The sequence below is a fragment of the Pangasianodon hypophthalmus genome, chromosome 18 (assembly GCF_027358585.1).
Source record: "Pangasianodon hypophthalmus isolate fPanHyp1 chromosome 18, fPanHyp1.pri, whole genome shotgun sequence".
NCBI classification, from domain to species: Eukaryota; Metazoa; Chordata; class Actinopteri; order Siluriformes; family Pangasiidae; genus Pangasianodon; species Pangasianodon hypophthalmus.
The window spans coordinates 8,657,509-8,678,220 of NC_069727.1; the positions used below are offsets into that span (position 1 = coordinate 8,657,509).

At 36.8% G+C, this 20,712-nt stretch overlaps 1 protein-coding gene across 1 annotated transcript in view; it reads left to right on the forward strand.

Annotated features, from left to right (window-relative positions):
* Window positions 1–318: 318 nt before the first annotated feature.
* LOC113532031 (myelin regulatory factor-like protein) overlaps window positions 319–20,712 on the forward strand; it is a 28,214-nt gene continuing 7,820 nt past the window's right edge. The window contains exons 1-22 of the mRNA XM_026923083.3: window positions 319–577; window positions 4,721–4,810; window positions 6,301–6,388; window positions 6,830–6,891; window positions 7,118–7,493; window positions 10,312–10,415; window positions 10,536–10,680; window positions 11,615–11,810; window positions 11,930–12,006; window positions 12,111–12,221; window positions 12,456–12,546; window positions 13,681–13,881; window positions 14,024–14,132; window positions 15,286–15,395; window positions 16,152–16,312; window positions 16,563–16,635; window positions 16,749–16,837; window positions 17,277–17,339; window positions 17,525–17,574; window positions 20,201–20,383; window positions 20,469–20,507; window positions 20,603–20,687. Of these exons, the coding sequence (XP_026778884.3) occupies window positions 4,765–4,810; window positions 6,301–6,388; window positions 6,830–6,891; window positions 7,118–7,493; window positions 10,312–10,415; window positions 10,536–10,680; window positions 11,615–11,810; window positions 11,930–12,006; window positions 12,111–12,221; window positions 12,456–12,546; window positions 13,681–13,881; window positions 14,024–14,132; window positions 15,286–15,395; window positions 16,152–16,312; window positions 16,563–16,635; window positions 16,749–16,837; window positions 17,277–17,339; window positions 17,525–17,574; window positions 20,201–20,383; window positions 20,469–20,507; window positions 20,603–20,687 (2,459 nt within the window). The 5' untranslated portion in view covers window positions 319–577; window positions 4,721–4,764. The remainder of the gene's footprint in view (window positions 578–4,720; window positions 4,811–6,300; window positions 6,389–6,829; window positions 6,892–7,117; window positions 7,494–10,311; window positions 10,416–10,535; window positions 10,681–11,614; window positions 11,811–11,929; window positions 12,007–12,110; window positions 12,222–12,455; window positions 12,547–13,680; window positions 13,882–14,023; window positions 14,133–15,285; window positions 15,396–16,151; window positions 16,313–16,562; window positions 16,636–16,748; window positions 16,838–17,276; window positions 17,340–17,524; window positions 17,575–20,200; window positions 20,384–20,468; window positions 20,508–20,602; window positions 20,688–20,712) is intronic.

Sequence of the window (20,712 nt, forward strand, 5' to 3'; positions counted from 1 at the left end):
TAAATAGAACATGACTTTAATTTATCCAGAAAACTCATAAAATCTTGGTGTTTGGTTGAATAGATGGTCATTTCTACCACCATAACGGTTGTCTACAGGAGCCGTGCTGCTTCATTAGACAGATCAGAGACAGACTGTATCTCTGAGATGTCATGGCTCTGTTTGCTTTATGAGACCCGTCTTAGATAAGCAACTCTTACCACCAGGTTTTCTACAGCATAGCTCTTTCCCATCTAATCCAAGCCATAAAAGCTCCACATTTATTACCCTGAGCAAGGACACTGACCCCTCCTACACATACACACAGGTGTACGCCTGCGCAGGACAGGCGGATGGAGTTTGCCTCAGAGATCACTGAACAAAGTACATGTTAGATTCAACAACAGCCGCCATTTCCATTGAACTATGTAAATTCACAATAGAAAATATTTAGCAATTGAACATTACATGGAACACTGTCTGCCTGTGGTGTAAGTGGAGTATGTACCGGTGTCTGCAATGATGTTGGATTACACTTGAATGAGAAGCTGACTGGTAAAACTTCAACAGAATCTGGAAACTTTCTTGTGAAGAAACGGTGAGATCTGTCTTTAACACAATCAAATCTACAAATCTACGGCCAGATGTTTTGGTCCTTTCGATTAATCAAATTTTTACACAGTGGTTTTTTGTTGTATTTTTTGGTGTTGATTTATTTTTCATATTACACAGACTATCAGATTAGTATCAGTGTAGCCATACGTTTAGTGCTTTCCTTTACTTGGTTTTCTTAGCTTTACATAAATAAGTGTGGGGTATACCTCTAAGAACTAGCAAATTGTTGCTGATTAGCACTAAAGTGATTTGCTTTTAAAGGGGGGGTGACGTCATCTTGTGACTTTTATGTTTCCTGGAAACAGCTTGTAAATTATTATTAAATTATTGACTCCTAGTCTACTACTAAACAAATGGATCAATAAATTGCCATGCATGCTGGTTTGAAGATAATTATTATAATACTAATGAATTATCAAGGAAGTACAGACTAGTGAGTGTGGGACAGATCATCGCCAAGCTTCCTTCCAATCTAGAAAGAACTAGGGATTAAATGTAAAAAAAATAGAAATATAACAGTCCATGAAAGGTTATTATACGTGAAATCAAGCTTCCCACTTGAAAACTTTCGGAGACATATGGGAAAGACAGGAAATGCCACAATGATGAATCAAAATGTGAATCATTAATGAGAGTTAAAAATGAAAGGTCTTAGTGAATGCGAGAACCACAGTGGAATAACACTGGAAATGGGCTGAACAGGAAGCGTCTTTAAACAGCTGGCTTCAGAAGGTACTGGCTATATGGCAACCAAACAGCTACATCAGAAATGTGATTTAACAGTATAGAATAGATCCCTTAGCTTTACACTCCTGGGCAAAAAAGGGCCAAGCCCAAAATGGCAAAATATTAAGCTTTTAATGGTTCTAACAACAAATCATTGAAATAAAAATGAGCAAGAATGAAACAAAAGCACTCTTGAGACCTCCTGTGCCACCGTTTTTTTCATTTACGTTTGCTGCAGTGAACCGTTTGGGGAAAAGCTGGAAACAGGGAAATAAATAACATAAAAAATAAAAAGCTGTCTGCAAGTTTGCCCACAAAGCTTAAACATTTAAAGAAATTACAGGGAAAAGCTATCCCATAGTAAGTTACTTTATCTATTTGTTGACTTCTTGCTAATTTCTTGACCAATGATTTGTTGTTAAATCCATTAAAAATATAATATTTTGCCATTTTGGGCTTGGCCCATTTTTTTGCCCAGGAGTGTAGATGTTGAAAAGGCTTTTAACATAAAGAATTCATATCCAAGTGTGCAGAGCAGGGTTATTCTTGCAAAGCTTTTCAGTGATGTTCACTGCTGTTCTTTCTCTATACCTCACTATTACTACCAGCTGAGCAGAATTGTGGGAGCTATGGACAAAATTACTAACGCATAAAGAAAACAGGAAGTAGTGCTCTCCTTGCAAGATTATCCTTCAGAGACGGATTAAAGAAGGTTCAATGTTCTGTATAACTGATGAGCATTATCAACATCAGTGAAGAGAAATTTAACATGTTTATAAAGTCTGTAAATATAATATAACCATAATTAAATTGAGAATATGGGTGGAACCATGGTGCAGTGGCTAGGGTTGCCACCTCACAGCTCCAGAGTCCCAGGTTTAAGCTCAGGTTACTGTTTGTGTGGTGTTTTTGTTCTCCTGATGTCTGTGTGGGTTTCCTTCCACCTCCCAAAAACATGCCAGTTGTTGGATTGGTGAAGATGTGCGAGTTTGTGTGCATGGTGTCCCATCAAGGGTGTATCCCCACCTCACCCCCAGTGTTCCCGGGATAGGCTCCAGATCCACCATAACCGCGACCAGGATAAAACAGTTACTGAAAGTGAGTGAGAGAGTGAATAAATAAAGAATAATCAAGAGAAAAATCACATTAGTCCTGCTCTATGATTTCAAGCTCTATGGAGAACACAGAAACAGTAAAGCTACAATGCTGACTGTCTCACTAACATCAGGAATAAAGATCTATGGAGAACTGCTAACCAAGACTCCGCAGATATTTTTTTTAAAAAGAAATGAGAAAAAAACTGGTCACATACTGAGCAAACAAATATCACAACTGGAATCCACATGAGAAATGGAAAAGACTTGAAATACACTGTAGACCAGGGAAGCTTAATTCAATCTACAAAAGACTGGTTTGTAGCTACATTCCAACCCAGCAGAAGCACATGTTATACAAGAGACAATTAATTAAATAGGTACAATCAAATTCATTAATTCCTACTATATTGGAATAAAACATGCAGCTGTTCTGATCCTGTGTGGAGAAGAAACACGATGTAGACAGTAACCCAACAATGAAGGCACATGAGAGGTCCTTAACAGTTTATACTCCAGAGGGGATCCAAACAATGTAACATTAAATAATATTGCTATGTATGATGAGGAAATAACAAAACAACTAGTCACACTTGGATCAGAAAGGAAATATTAATTAAAATATCAACCAAATAAAGCAAATACTAGGGTAAAAAAGATAACTGCATTAACTGCAAGAATCCAAACAACAGTCTTAGGGACCGTTTAGCTATAAAGATAGAAAGCATAGAAAATATTTTAGATAAAGAATGAAGATTTGTGAAGAACTAACCAAAATATCCAATCAATTTTATCAAGCTTCAAATTTGTTTAATTGGTCATGACTTTCTATACAGATCATCTTCAGTAACTGCTTTATGCTGGTCAGGGTCGCGGTGGATCCAGAGCCTACCCCGGTAAGATTGGGAGCAAGTTGCAAGGACACAAGTCCATCGCAGGGCACAATGCACACACATTCACACACTCATCCACACCTATGGGTATTCTAGTGTAGTGTAAATTAAGGTCAAGGTTCTTTATTTGTCGCATACATATTACATACATGTAATGGGGTAAAATGTTTTTTTTAAAGAAATAAGACCAGTCGTCAAATTAAGACAAACTACATTGGCCCAGCTGGTGTGTAAGTCAGTTCTGTTTGCCACAGCATGTTCTTTTAATGTTATGCAACACATAAGAGCCAGGACTAAGTGACTGATAAGTGACCGATCTGGTATGTCTCAAGCTGCAATGTGCCGTACAATCCCTAATGTTCAGCGTGCCAATCTTCGCTTCTTCCTGGATACATCAGGTTTCCTCATGACACATGTCTTCCTGTTTTTCCAACTTGGTAATGGGGAAGGAGCACTGATGTCCATGAAAGAGTTCTGTCCAACAGAATAGACACATTAAACAATTAAACATAGCAGTTTGCATGTCCTTGGTGTCCATGATCCCCTAGGAAGATATCTTTTTCCCCCCATTTTCATGTGAAACCATTTTCTTTTCACCTCACTTAATTGAAACCTAGAATTCACCTTTTCTGTAAATTGTCTCCACATTATAGTCTTTTCAGGTGCTGATTTGCTGCTAAGTAATATATTTTTTACTGGCATAGACATAAGTTAAAATAATTTCTCCCTCTACCTCTTTCTTTTGTTTAGTTTTGTCCTCGTTTTGTGCTTTCAGCTCTCTGTAAGATTTACCTTTTATGGAGTTTTGCGGTTGTCACTAAATGCAAATCAGCTGTCATGCACATGCTCTGTACTTTACGTGTGATTGGCATTTATCAGCATACTCCTGTGAGAATAAAGACAATTTGTGTTACTGTAACTTTTGCAAATCTGGTTGAAAAAAAAGTACACAACTTTACTAAAAAACTGATACATTCTTAAACAATATGAAGAAGAGAAAGAAATGAGGATGGATTGGCCACACATCAATATTAAATGTTGTTACTGTTCAGTGATTTACTCCATTCAGATTTACTGATTTACTGTTTAGTGTTTAGATATTTTGCTTCTGTATTCTTCTATTATTGCTGCTTACGCAGACTGATCATATACATTCAGGTTGTTTATATATACAAAGATACATTTAGGTTGTTTATTTATATATATATATGTATATATATAAATAAACAACCTAAATGTATGTGATCAGTCTGCATATTTATATATATATATATATATATATATATATATATATATATATATATATATATATATATATATATATATATATGCAGACTGATATATATATAATATATAATATTGATTATATATATATTTATATATATATTATATAATATTGTCTGTTCTAAACAGTGGGAGTAAAGCAGACGGAGCACAGCAGGTCTGGGAACGGTCCGATGGATGTACTCGGTGAAAATGAGGCCCTGCAGCAGTTTTTTGATGGTGAGACCTACATAATGTCACGGCAATCATTTTCTGTTAAACATTACAACTAACATGTCTCGGTACAAGAAACTGAGTGAAGTTTTTGAGTTAATTACAACAATTATATCTTTCTTTCTATATCTTTATGAATGCTGCTAAAATATGTGCAGAAATGTGTGCATTATTTTTCTTGTCTAATGCTCAACAGTTCCTGGTTTTGCTTTGCCAGCTGTTTATTCAATCTGTTATATGTTGTAAGAATTCAACTGAGCGAATTCGATTTTAGGATTGCATATGAATCAAGTTATAAATGGTGCAATGACCTCATCCCTAACCCTAACCTCGAACTTTATAGTTAAAGTTTGATGTCAATACATTAGTCATCTTGAGTCACTAACATTTTTAATGAACACCCTCACAAAAGACACAATCTTAGTTAATATTTTCTTTTTGTCATATCCTTTTTATCTTAAGATAAATGGTGCACTTTTTAACTTTTGTCCTGCTCCAAAGCTGAAGCAGGTTTGATTAAAAAAAAAAAAAAAAAACAACTCCCACACAAGCTGTTATATGGCACAGATTTTATAGGAGCAGCTGATCAAGGTACATCTAGTCAAAGAATGTAGATCAGATCCTGGGAGTGACTTTGCTTCCTATATTTTATTCCTGTTCTGTTCTGTTAATTGTAGATGTACTCAGGCATTGCTATAATTAATAGACCTCATTTTGGTGAGAAAGCAGTGTACAGACTTCCAGACTTTGTTCCCGGACCCATGCATGCATGTAGACCTCAGTGATTGGTGACTGACTGAGGTGTGAATGAGTGTGTGTGTGTATGGTACCCACTGATATACTGGCATCACATCCAGGATGTATTCCCACTTTTGTGCTCAGTGTTCTCAGGGTCGGCTCTAGCTCCACTGTCACCCTGACCAGGATAAAGCAGCTACTAAAGATATAGGAATGATTGAATGAATGATGTCTTGTGGAGGAACATACTGTAGCATCCGATGCTGTTTTCTTGGTGTAATTGCAACATACGGTCACATGTTCAAGGCCACGTATCCATCAGTCACAGAGCTATTAAGTCAAGGCCATAGGATTGCAGCAATAATATACAGTACCTGTGGGAAAGCTGTGGGAGTCAAAAGAGTGTTGAGGGTTTTCCTTGTGTTTTTTGGTGGGTGCTGTCTATAACTTTTTTTTTTTTTTTTTTTTGGAAAGAGATTTGGAAATTGTGTAAGCTTCCTTGGTTTTGGATTTTATCTTACTGTAATATATGTTTTTTTATATGCTATATATATATATATATTTATATATATGTACACACACACAGGCATGATGTTAAACAGAACCTGAACAAAAGTATTTTTCGCAAGGCTATATACTGTCTAAGTGTTTCATGGGAGCCTCTGTACATTGTATGAGGTTCTTCCTGAAGGATGAGCAGGAAGATGAGAGTTATGTTGAATGTGAAGGTCTGTACACATGTGTTTTCTGATTTGCAGGGCAGGATGTCAGTGGCGTATTGGACAGTGCAGCAGTTGACACCAGCATTCTAGAGCAATATCTGAGCAATGATATTGACCCCACTTTGTGAGTACTAAGTATCTTTTCTTTTTTTATGTACACTGTTTCCTTATACAAAATGACTGAAATTTAATAAAAGTCATAGTACTTCATTAATACTACTTAAACAACAGGAAAGCACTATAAATAAATTTGTCAACACACTCAGATTATGTTAATGATTGGTTGAATATTCAGTATTAAGACTATGGCTTTTCTGCTCACTGAGTATGTTTAATGTCAAGGTCATGTTCCTGTTATGTAACTCAGATTATGGATGCAACCAGCCTGGTCTTTGTGGATAAGATTGAATTTTCCTGTTTTTTAAGTGATAGGATAATATGGAGTTGGAGTCAATACAAGGAACAAAACAAGAAACACCACCCAGTCTTTAGATAAGTGGCTTGATGTAGTGTATAAGTATTGTTGATATTTTCGTTTGTATCTTTTAAACATTTATTTTTACAGTATGTTACCTGAATCACCTCCAGATTCAGGTTCAGAACCTTGTTCTCCTCCACAAATTCCAGGTAACAACCAGAAGCAATATTATACATACATACATACATGATTGGTCAAAAACCTTTGGTCTTTGCACTTTGCATGAAACTGCAATATCATAGAAATTGGTGCACATTCATTAAAAAAAACATGCTAATATATTTCTAAGGAAAATCTAGGATTCCTTTGGACTTCATTTTCTTGCACAACACTGAGACGTGCTTTGTCATGCTGCAACTCCCTTTTTTCCTCCAGATGTCCACTTTGGTTCTGACTTATCCACTGAGCAGCTGGGTCCTGGCCTGCATGCCCCAGCAGGACAGACTCCTGCTCCTTTCTGTCATCTTAAAGCTCCTCCATCGTCTCAGTATGATTTGGGAAACTCCATGACACATATAAAGACCAAATCACCTGCTACAGCTCAGACTGTGTGTGATTCATCCTTACACTATCAATACAGCAGCCCAGCTGAGAGCTGCATTCAGACCACCGTGCCACCAGTACAGCATGCTCCTATAGATACAATCAGAGGCTACACAGAAGCGGCCACTTCCAGCACATCTCCATGCCTCTTACCTCACGGCGTATGTGTGGACCCTTACATGGGATCCAAACAAGGCCTGAACACAGGGTGAGGAATGTTTCCATGTAGCTTGTGTTTCTTTAACACAATATTTAGAATGTTTGTGAATTTCTCAAAAGTGGAATTGTTATCTGATTCTAACAACTGCTAGTATGAAAATACCCAAGCAGTGTGCAAAAAAAATCACTCCCTATGTCAAAAGAACTATAGTTTCTGAAAATAGAAAATATTTCAATTTTGATTTTTTTGAATTATGTTTCTGGCCAGGTTTTCTCATGCAGAAGTTTAAAGTTCGTACCAATTTACTTAAAACAGATGGTGGCTCATCCATAGGGGCAGGTGGGGCAGAGCCAAATGTTAATCTTCATAAAGTCATCATTCACAACTCCATACCTTACCATACATTACCTCTTTTGAGTGACCAACGATTTAAAACAATGTTTGCAATTTGACAGATACAGTATAAGTAGATAGTCCATTGATTTTCTCTCCTTTCTAGATGTTGCACAATCATGTTGTGTATGTATGTATGTGACCTTTAATTAACCAAGATGCAAAACTCATTGAGATAAAATCTCTTTTACAAGAGTGACCTGACTTGACCTGGCAGCAAAAAACACAACAAGAATTAAAGACACAACAACAGCTAACACATTAAGAACACCCCACTCCTCCACCCAGAATTAGTGAAAATAAATAAATACTGTAAATCAAACAGAAGTAGAAATTTACATAATAATAAACAATCAAATATCGCAAAAACAACTTCCAATATGGCTATACTCAAAGTTATTTACAAGTGCCATAAATTCAACCAGTGAAGGAAGTACAGTAAGTTGTTCCACCTCAATTCCCAGGTACATATAGTTTGTAACAAGTTCAGTTTTAGTGCCTTGAAAGGCCACAATATCAGTAAGATTTGATGACCGAACTTTTGTATTTGTAAAAAGCATTACTTTGGTTTTATCTGGATTTAAACCCAAGTTAAGTTTATGTAAACGTAACTGGACTAGATCAAAAGCAGACTTTAAATTTTGTAATGCCTTTGAGGCAGGAGATGCAGAACGGTAAATATTTGTATCATCAGCATAAAGATCATACTGAACATTAGGTATGTTATCATAAATATCATTATATAGAGAGAATAAAATTGGACCTAAAACTGATCCTTGAGGAACTCCCTTGACAACTGGTAACACAGAAGAATTTAAGCCCTCTATCTGTACACACTGGGTGCTGTTGAAAAGATAATTAGCAAACCAACCAACAGCTTGATTGGATAACCAAATAATATGAAGCCTTTTTAAAAAAATGCAATGGTCAACTATATCAAAAGCCTTAGAAAGATCAAGGAAAAATGCTGAACAAGCTTTTTTACTGTCTATGGGTTCTATAATATCACTGGTCGCTTTAATTGCAGAAGTGATAGTACTATATTGTTTTCTAAAACCAGACTGAAAATTAGACAAGGTACAATTTCTTTCCAAAACTTGCTTCAATTGTCCATTTATAAGTTTTTCTAAAGGCTCAGATACATCCCATAGTTTTGAAATAGGCCTATAGTTATTCATAATTGAAGAATTCCCACCTTTAAAGAGAGGGAGAACATAGGCAGATTTCTAGACTTTGGGAATAGCATTTTTAGTAAAAGTAAGGTTAAAAATAAAGCCAAAGGTTCAGCAATAAATTCAGCAGCAAGTTTTAGATAGTAAGGCTGAAGGTTATTCAGGCCTGCAGACTTTTTATGGTCAAGTTGACTCAAGGCTGTTTTGACTTCAGACACAGTAAATGGGACAAACTCAAATGAAGGAGTAATAAAATCAGATACCACGTCTTCAGGTTTTTCAACAAACAGAGGACTGGGAGTCAAAGAGAGTACTTGCAGAAATAAAACGCTCATTTAAACTATCTAAAATAACAGACTTCTCAGTCAAGATATGATTTTCTTTAGTAATAAATTTCGGAATTTCTGTTCCATTTTCAACAGAGGACAATGACGTAAGGACTTACCAAAACTTAGCTGGATTATTTAAGTTTCTCAATATTTCAGAAAGAAAAAAAATCTTATTTAGCTTTTTAAATTTCAGACGTGCAACGGTTTCACAGCTTCCTAAATAAAATGTTCACTGCCCCATTTAGCTCCAAAGAGTTATTACTGCACCAAAAATGGCACTAACAGACACCCATTGGGGCAGGAATTGTGCTGCCCCTTGCTTGAGTAGGAGCATCATACAGGATGGTTAATGACAGGGGTGCAAAGATTGTGCCAAATTGGCCGTTAAAAATACTTCACAGCAACCAAGATCTTGTTTTATAGGAAATAATTGGAATTTAATCTAATAAATTTCTGCAAACATAGGCAAAGTGTTAGTGCAAACAGTGCGTCTGTGAGTATAGAACCATTTCTACTGTAAAACATGTTACAAAGATTGAGAGAGGGAAAGAGGGATTATGGTGTGGACAATGTCTGTAAATCAGAAACATCATGGTGTGTGCATCATGGTGACCTTGTTTCCCGGGCAAAGGCTGAGAAAAAGAAGAAAAATGTGTCTTCCTTTTCCAATAAAATTTTTTAAATCTTTTGTGTGGTTTTTGAGATGTAGTTGGGATGAAAATTTGCTAAAACCTGGTAACATCTGGCAAGAGCTTATGATGTATGCTCTTCTGTGTGCACCTCAACAGGAAACACACCTGCTGTATCATACACAGTTGAACAATGAGCTGGTAAACTGTATGCCGTGTTATTAATGTCGTCCTGCCCCACCAAAATCTATGGTCAGGATCTGCTGCTGATTGAAACTGCACATATGAATTTTATAAAGGATCACTTACTTGACATCTTCATTATCTCCATTTCTTTTGACAGGCAAATGTTACCCGAAAAGAATAAGAGAAAGCGCTCAAACTCTTTCGATGTAAACACAGATGCCAGCCAGTGGAGAGACCCAGTTTGGACCAAGCCTTCATTTTGTGGGTGTTAAATGTATTAAATTAAACACCATCATCACTATCAGCTGATTCGTAATAAGAACAAAGGTTGAAGCTCAAGTTGAAGTCTAAATATTTCTCTGTGTCATGTTCTGTTCATAGGTCCGGAGAGGGCCACGTGTGAAATGCCAGGCTATGACGGTGACGTCCATGCAGCAAGTCCAGCAGTGACATACCAGCTACTGAAATGGGACCACTATCAGCCAAACCAGTGGAGCAGCCTCTACAACAGCAGCTACCAAACTCTGTAAGCCTTTTCAGGCACCTTCACAACATCTCGTACAAAGTTCATAATAATTTCATTCTGTTAAAAAAAAAGTAAAACAAAAAACACAGGATCAATGGTAGTGTTGAGAGAAAATGTATGTTTTTAATCCAAATGGATGGTGTTTCTTAATCCCTGGGCTCTGGAACACAAAAGTATTCCAGATAGTTTTAATGCCAGTAAAAAAAAGCACATAAAGTTGAGGTCAAAGGTTTACAAACACCTACGCTAAAGACATTCAAGGTCAATTTTTCACAACTCTGCACAGTTCACGCTACCATACACTTCCTGTGTTAAGGGCAAAAATTCCTCATTTTTTTTCTGTCATTCCTCCTGACAGAACTGGTGTAACTCGGTCAGGTTTGTGGGCCTCCTTACTCAGACATGTTTTTTCAGTTCAGTCCACAAATTTTCTATGGGATTCAGGTCAGGGCTTTGTGATGGCCACTCCAACTTTCACTTTGTTGTCTTTAAGCCATTTTGTTACAGCTATGTTTAGGATCATTGTCCTGCTGGATGACCCAGGTGTGACCAAGTTTTAACTTTCTAGCTGATGTCTTGAAGTGTTGCTTCAGTATTTCCAGATAATCACCCCCCCATAAAACGATGCTGCCACCCCCATGCTTCACAGTCAGGATGGTGTTCTTTAACTTAAAACCCTCACACCTTTTCTTCCATACATAGCGCTGATCATTATGGATAAAGAGTTACATTTTTGTTTCATCTGACCAGAGGACATTTTTCCAAAAGGCTGGTGATCACCTGCAAACATCAGTCTGGCCTTTTTATGCTGGTTTTAGAGTAGGGACTTCTTTCTTGCTTGACAGAATTTTAGGCCATGGTGATGTAGGACTCTCTTAATGGTGCTTAATTGCCTGAATATGACGTTTTTTTGTATTGGTCATTCACTTCACAGCCCGCCACCTGGTTATCATGTGGACACAGATAAAGGTTTCAGCTACTCGACAGCTGATGAAGCTTTTGTGTGCCAGAAGAAAAACCACTTCCAAGTTACAGTACACGTTGGGATGGCTGGAGACCCCAAATATGTGAAGACACCAGCAGGTCCTATGCCTGTAGATGGCTTCCAAGTGAAAGTCTTTGGAATCAAGGTTAATGTCTAATATTCGTTTCTCTGTGAAAATAAATTTCTGGGGTTACTCCAAAGAAAGTAAACATTTTGAAAAACATGCCAGTTTAATATGGTTCATTAAATTCACTTTCTCTTCAGCTCGAGGCTCAGAACCACCACATCACCATCGAGCAGTCACAGTCAGACCGCAGCAAAAAGCCTTTCCTGCCAGTCCAGTAAATGTTCATTTTAGATTTCTCTATTGACATGATTTAAGACATCCAAGTATCACAGGCTCATGTTTTTATATGGCCATTTTATGAGTTTATACCTTTTTCAGAGTAAACTTGCCTGGAAATAAAATCACCAAGATTACACTTGGAAGATTACACTTTGGTGAGACCACTGCTAATAACATGAGGAAGAAGGGCAAACCTAATCCTGACCAGAGGTGACACACACACACACACACTTTACGTCAACATTGAAAGCAAATGTTCTGTTAACTTTTAGTACACTTTTTGGTCTGACACTTGAATCTCCACTGATCTTGTTATAAACCAGTGAATGGTCTATATGAAATTTACAAGGAATTTAGCTCTAGGAAATGAACTGAGTCTAGACTGGAATTTGTGTTTGAGAGTTTCTGTCATCTGTGGTGATTGTGATATTTTTAATTGATCAGGTACTTCCTAATGGTTGTGGGACTTTATGCTACAGTCAAAGAGAAGAGTTACCTGCTGGTTGCAAATGTATCTGAGAGAATCATTGTCAGGGTAAGTTTTGCGTAAGTGCACAAATGAACTGTTAGGGCAAAGCCACACTTGGACCTAAAACTGTAAACACATCTAAAACAGAAGGTAATATAATTTTATTGGTTATTATGCAATGCTGTATTACTTCCTGTATTAAATGACACAAGATTCTGCAGGGAAGGTGCAAGTATTTGATTATTCATTTTGGGAGGCTGAAGCATATTGTTTTTTCATGGTTTTCATCCATTTTCCTTCCCAGTTAGATCACCTGCCAATTCCTAGTTCTCCCCATCATACAACTGCTATCAGTCATGGAGAGTGAAGGCTAACATGTGCTTCCTCTGAGACATGTGAACCTAGCCAACAGCCAAACTGCTGCTCATGCTGTGTCACACTTGTAAAACACTCGTAGGAAAGTGCTATCCACCCTCTTCTGCATACAAGTTTGGCTAGTGTTGCTGTGATTGACAGGGGAGAGAGTTTAACATCCCTCCCTCCCAGACAGCATGGCCAAATTTGCTCAGACGGCTCCTGGGCCATGGATGACCGTGGCATTGTTGGATTGTTGAACTTCAGATGATAGGGTCATATGGGTTTTTGCAGATATAAATGTTGCAGTTTTCACCCAATACATTGGGATTTTGGTTCAATTTAACATTTTATTTAAAATTTGTAATAAGTTTTAGCTTATTTCAGCTATTTAAAAGTATAATCAATATTCATTGAAATTGACACAAAATAGCAGAATGTGTTGATAATAGAAGGAAGTCATAGGACAGACCATGAAATCGTTCTTCTTATACTTAAGATCAGTGAAATTTTTTAAACACATGTATTTTTCCTTGTTAATCTCAGGTCAAAATAATTTGAATGAGAGTCACTGTAATATAAATATGATTTTATAATTGCAATTGTATTTAAGACTTTTTAAAAATATACAAACTTTAGACCATGCAGACTCATTCATATACCAAATATACTGTGCATATTTCGTTGTTGTTTTTTTTTTGGACTAGTTAGAGCCAGATGGCAAAGTAGTAAAACTAACATCATGCTTCAATATTATCCCACAATAACAGTATTATCAGGCTGTAAATGCATAAATGTTGGGATTAATGTTCATGTCTCACTGACCAACTCATTTATTTTGATAAGGCCTCGAACCCAGGGCAGTTTGAGAACGACAGCGAGGTGCTTTGGCAAAAAGGACAGACTCCAGACTCAGTGGTATGCCAGGGACTTGTGGGGATCAACACAGATGCCCCAGATGAGGCCCTGGTGGTTTGTGGAAATGCCAAGATAATGGGCACAGTCATGCACCCCTCTGACAGCAGAGCGAAGGAGAATGTCAAAGAGGTTAATATTCTGTTCCTTGATACACTCAGTGCTCCTTAAGTGGACCAGTCATTTACCTGGCAGTCTTTTACAAACATAAACACAGTTGGAGGTGGGACCGTCTCCAACATTGATCTTGTGGATGATTGTGATGCTTTCCCAGGTGGATTCCACAGAACAGCTGAGAAGAATAGCCCAGATGAGGATTGTGGAATATGACTACAAACCTGAGTTTGCATCAAAGATGGGCATCGATCACGTGCATGAAACAGGTGTGTTTAGCCTTAAACATTATAGCATACAGGCCACTGGGCATAGTAGGATGTTTACAGGCATGTTATTTGATTACATGAAATTACATTTGATTGTGACCAGGTTGTATCATGCACCTTCTGATGTAAACAGACATCACTATTCAAATAAAGTGTGTTCATTTCTCAAAACCAAGAGATACCAAACCACTGATATTTGAATGTAAATTTTCATGAATATGCATAAAAGCTAATACATTATTATTATTATTATTATTATTATTATTATTATTATTATTATTATACATTTGAAGCCTCAGTTCAGGTGGTTTGAATTACTTTTGTGCTTTTATAAGCAGGGAATAAACATGATCTAACTTTCGAGATGAAGTATGTTATGTAAAATACTAGTACTCAAAGCAATCCAGGCACAAAACATAATCCAATCGTCGAGGTCAAAACGCCAGAACATGATGATGTCATGCATGATAATGGCAATAGCAGGGTTCACAGCTCAGAACTTACACAAGACGCGGTATTGGCAAGGCTTCGCGTTGAATGAATGTCCATGGACAGTTTATATAGCGGAGAACCAGGAAGTGAACTGGGTGAGAGTGGCAGAGGTTGCACTAGAACTCCAGAGAGTGCAAGCTCTTTTGAGGAGGAGGTGAACTGACCCTACACACCGAGTACTTCTTACACACAAACATTTAGTTAAATGATTTCCTTAGTGATGCTTAGTGATTCAGTTACATTTCACTACTTGTTTTAATTATTAATAACAAGACATAGCCACCAATAGGGTACAGCATTGACACGATATTATAATTTAACAGATTACATATTAATGCCTTAGCATGACTTTCTGAATTATTTTGACTATGTAAATAGAAAACATATTAGGACTTTCATTTATTCATAATTTATTAACTGATATGAAGTGTATTAATGATATATTAATTGTATGCTTATGTTTAAGTTGGCTGTTAGTTCAAAGGGTAGATAAAAACAACTCAGAATAAATCATACATACATTTTGAAGGGAGTTGAAGAGAATTAATCTGATTTCTTCCCAAAGGGTTAATGTGTTGGCTTTGTGAACATAATAATCTGGAACAATGGATCATTAAATGTTGATTGTAAAGCATGAGCTTTTTTTTTTTGTCTTTGTCAGGCATTATAGCACAGGAGGTGAGGGAGCTGCTTCCCACAGCGGTGAGAGAAGTAGGAGATGTCACATGCTCAGATGGACAGAAAATCCACAACTTCCTCATGGTGGACAAAGTAAGTAAACGTGCCCCATAATTTTACAGAGCTGCCAACAGGCAAAGAGAAAAAACTGAATCTATGTAGAGAAACCTGAGCATATGAAGATGTGCATCAAACAAAGAGTAAGCAAAAGTATTTCCTCTATTTTCTTTTACTGACCAAGGAGATAGCCACTTGGTATTTACTGGTGCACAAAGACAGAGGCTCATGAATTCTCATGTCAAAGTTCACAAAGTTTGTCAAAGTCGGCTCCAAGTGAACCACCTCTCAGAGTGAATATGCCTCTTTCACGTCCCATGTCCTTTCCCCTTCAGTGAATTGCCTTTTTATGTGGGGCTAATATTATTTGTGTATCTGCTGCTTTATGTAAAAAAAGCAACAAAGCATAATCTCCCATATCATTGTAGCAAGGGGTCAAAAAAATTATATGACTTAAACCATAGATGTTGATGTGGTATTCACTTAATCCAACACAAAATAATTTTTACTTGCCTGAGGATCATGATAGCAGGAGTGTGTTGATTTTCAAAAAAGGAGTGACGTGTGATGCAATGAAATCTTTAAAAAAAAAAAAAAAAACAGGTCAAAATGACATGCATAGAATCTCATAACTAAATATTTTTAACAATTATTGTGAGGCTTTAAAAATAATTTTAAATACATTATTAGAGAAATTGAGGCAAGCAATTAGTATTTTTAGTATAAGTTAGCTAAACTTAAAGACAGCCATTCTGACACAAGCCAATGAACTTCTGTGTGGATTCCTAACAGGAACAGATCTTTATGGAGAACGTGGGGGCTGTCAAAGAGCTCTGCAAGCTTACTGATAACCTGGAGACACGCATTGAGGAGCTCGAGGTGTGGAACGCTCGCCTGGCCAAGCTGAAGAACCTGGGGAGCGTGCGCTCCAAAAGCACACCTGCAAATAAACGGTAAATGTAAATAAAATGGTAAATAAAAGGTAAAAGCACATAAACACATCTAATGCCATTTTTTTAAATCATACTTGATGATCACTTTCTGTTCTCACATGCCTGATCGTTGTGTTTGCATTCTCATATAACATAATCCATAAGCCTTTGGATTAATTGCCAGTTAATTTCATTTGATTTGTCTGTTTTTGTCTGTTGTCTGTTTTGCTTGCATACATATAGTTATTCCCTGTTTACATTTCTCTTACAGAGGAGTCACTAAAAGCAACAAAAGCCAAACATCAGTTCCCCCTGAAAAGCCCTCGCCACTAAAAACTAGCACAGTAAGTTCAAACAAAAACAAACAAACAAACAAACAAAAACCTACTACTCTTGCTCTACCTGATAACTTATGTTCGGTTTTACCAACTCTAAAAATATGATGCTTCTGTGTCAGGAGTATGTACGTGAGAAATACCGGAACTGCCTCCAGCACAGAATATTCCAAGTGATTATCATTCTGCTTGTGTTAATTATGGCTTTTTGGTGAGTCCTTTTTCTTTGGTACATATTTATCACTACTGAAAGAACCCATAAAAATATTAAGCATATAATAGTATATAATAAATCGTAGTATTAGTAGTATATAACATAGTAGTAGTATTACCTAGTATTATATACACACTACAGTGTAGAAGTTTTGAGGTGTAGAAAAGTTTAAACATAAAAAAAACTGCTAAACTATATACAAGCAATATTCAAAGAAAAGTAAAATGTCATCTAAATTCTCATGTAGAAGATAGTATTAATAAGTAAATATAGACAGATTTATATAAACTTAAATACAAACCAACTTCAATTAAGCGTACTCAAACTTTACTAGTAGTCAGTATTAATTTGAGTTTGCCAGATAGGGATTTTAGTTGTGCATTGACATTGACATTTGTGCTGTACTTATTATTTTTTCTCATCCACATGGTTCCAGTGCCATCTGTATCACCACACTCTACATGCTCACATTAAAAGAAGACATTGATTTTGGTTACAGGTAGAGTGCAGTCATCATAAAAACCCTCCTCCTCTTCATTCATAACTGTACATTAGCCATTAGGCAATTTTTGTACAGCCTTTAACAATTTTGTATGTTTGTATGTATAGCATACAAATGGTACATACTACAGTGCAAACATGAATGTTCATCTGCTTGACCTTTCTGTTTCTGAAACCTTGTAGTAACACCAGTGTGGATCCAGTCTATACTACCACAGAAACAGTGACTACAGGTAAGAAAAAGTTATGTCTTGTCATCTTGATTACAGTTCTGCAGTTAGATATTGAACCAATTGAACCAATCACAGATTTGGGGATGGAGTGGGTGTCTATGTTCCACCCAAGTTCCACCCCTAATGTAGCACTACACAATGCTATATTTACAATAGAGTAGCTGCTGACATATAGACTTAATAAACTGATTTGTAATTCAAATCAACATTCACTGTACAGATAGAACACACAAAACAGCATATAAAGTGTATCAAAGTAACAGTCAAATTGCGTCATTACCTCTAAACCTTGCATTCTTCAAAAGAAGAATACAACTGAGGCCAAAAGTTTACATATACCTAGGCTAAATATCTTCAATCAGTTTTTCACAACTCCACATATTTCAGCACTATGCGTGTAGAAGAGTGAGGCTTTTAATGTGAAGAACACCATTCCAACTGTGAAGCATGGGGCTGGCAGCATTACACTGTGGGGGTATTCTGCTGGAAAAGGGACTGGCGCACTTCAGAAAGTAGATGGCATCATAAGGAAGGAGTATTATCTAGAAATACTGAAGCGGCACCTCAAGACATCAGCCAGAAAGTTAAATCTAGCTAGAAAATGATCCTAAGCATGTGGAGTAGCCTAGGTGTATGTAAACTATTCCTCTCAACTGTATTTGTCTTAATGGTTTCAAACACACGTCTTTCAATAATAAGTTTTCCATGCTTCCAATGACATTTTAATACAATATTTCAATATTTCATTATATTTCATAAATATATTTCATTATAGTTTTGACATTTCCCTGTAGAAAAGAACTGAAAACATGTTTACTCAAAATGTCATTTATAATGAAAGCCAAAGCAGCAATAAAAGTCTTAGGATGAGGCATACATGAGGAAAAATGTCTTATTAAAACTGCTGAGATTGACAGTAAAAAAAAACTATTCAGTTACATCCAAGCTATCTAGCAAATTTTACAGACGCAAGACTTGCACTTACATTTGCTATAGGGATGTAACTGAATGCAAATACATTGCTCGGATTGAGTAGATAAGTAAGGAATAACACAGGACAGACCCTGCGGTTATACAAAAATAATGCACAGTGAGGGGGGATGTAACATTATCCTCCCCTCGCCCAATTATTGCAGTGTTTAATTTATTAATTAAACAACATGTCACACATTATAAGGGTTAATAGTTAGATTTAATGTTGTGGAACATCTGAGAAACAAGTTAGTTTATGTTCTCACCTATGTTATAGCTATAGATAAACAGACATTCTTTCTCTTATGATGAGACTCAGAACTGCAAAGACAATCTTCCAACTCCACACATTTCATTACCAAACATTTCTTCAGCATTCTGGCTTTTTGTCTGGCTTCATGCACCACCCCAACTACTTCTCAAAAACCACACAAAAGACCTGAACTAGCCTAAAAAGTTTGGACTTTGTGTTTAACATTCATTGCATGTTTTTTGTTATTATTAACTGAACATCCGCCATTGTTCATTTAAGAACAAAGAAAAGTACCCCATTCAGACTAGCAGCAACTCTGTGTCACAGTTTTGTAATAGATTCTGATAGATTTTCTGAGATTTCTTGAGTGTAACCAACACAAAAACTGCAGTTGTTTTGAGAAAATATTATTATGATTGGTCATACTCATTTCACCACTCGACTGATCTCTATTCTCGCTAACATCAGTGGGGAAATAATGGTTGCTTCATTCAGTCAATGTTGTTATTAATGTCTTATTATTGGTTCATTTAAACATTTTAAAACTGTTTGCTATCGTCTGTACAGAGTGTGTTTCATGTGACGGAGTCAGAAACAGATGTAAATGCAGTTTAGAGTTTTATTTAAAAGACTGGCAAACAGATCCAAAACATGAGGCAAATGACGTAAACAGAAACAGGCAAGAAGTCAAGTGATCAGCAAACAGTATTTGGGCAAATCCAAAAATCCAGAAACCAGAGAGCAAGGCACGGTCAAAAACACAAGAATATCAAAACATAGAGTACAAGGCTTGGTAAGTTCAGGTAGTGGCACACTGAGCGTTACTCCGCTCAACAAAGGGTCTTTGTTGGAGGTTCATATTTATAGGGTGTGTGTGTGTGTGTGTGTGTGTTTAAGATCAGGTGTGCATGATTAAAACTCAGGTTACTGTGAATGTGATTGTGGAGTGTTGTGATGGGGATTGTAGTCCAAGGCAGCCATGTTTGTAGTCAGAGCGATCAAGGGGTGGAGAATATGCAGGCAGTGATCCACGCAATGGGATGACCATAGAGAGATTTCCTTTTTTGGAACCAGGAGATTTGTGGATCGTGGAGGTGCATTGAGTCCTAGAATGATGGGATGCTTGAAATGAGATGTATTCCTGGTGGAAGGCTCTCACTTTGAGAAGGAGGGGTTTGTTGTAAAGAGTTACGGTTCTGTTTCCTATGGGTCCACCATCAATAGTGTGAATTTTCAGGAGATGTTGAAGTGGTTGCATGGGGATGTTCGGTTTTTCTACAGTGGCTTGGTTCATTACATTTCCAGCAAACACAGTTCTGACTGGAAAACTAGAGAGATTTGCTCTTATGATTCGAGCTAAGTTTTTACTATTTTATATATTTATGTTTATTCCATTCACAGTCTCACCTACTTCTTCCCCCGGCCCTTGGCCGCCAGATGTTGATTTCTCTAGTGTGTTTTACTCTGATGAAGTTTATTGCTGTCTACATTCTACATCCAAGGACCACATTTCTGCCACAACGAGCTCAACTGTTGAACCAGGTTTTCATAAAACACCTTCTTATCCCGAACAGAGTCCGACAGGTGAGACATACTACAAAGGCTGTAACACTGAAACACACCAATGTTCTTTTTTTGAAGTGCAATATTGATTTTTTTGTCTTTTCAGCTAATATACTATGGGAATGGTTACGACACTACAGTGACTGTAAGCAAAGTCAAAATTCTGACTACAATATAATTTTAACTGTATCACAATTTCATTTTTATTTTGCATTACTTTTTTAAAAATTTACTTTACAGGGAAAAACACAACCATTAGTTCGATCCTTATCACTCAAAACCAGCAGGTTATAGACCACAATTACATAGACCAGGAGATATCTCGGTGGGTGTTGTTGATTTATTGTCAT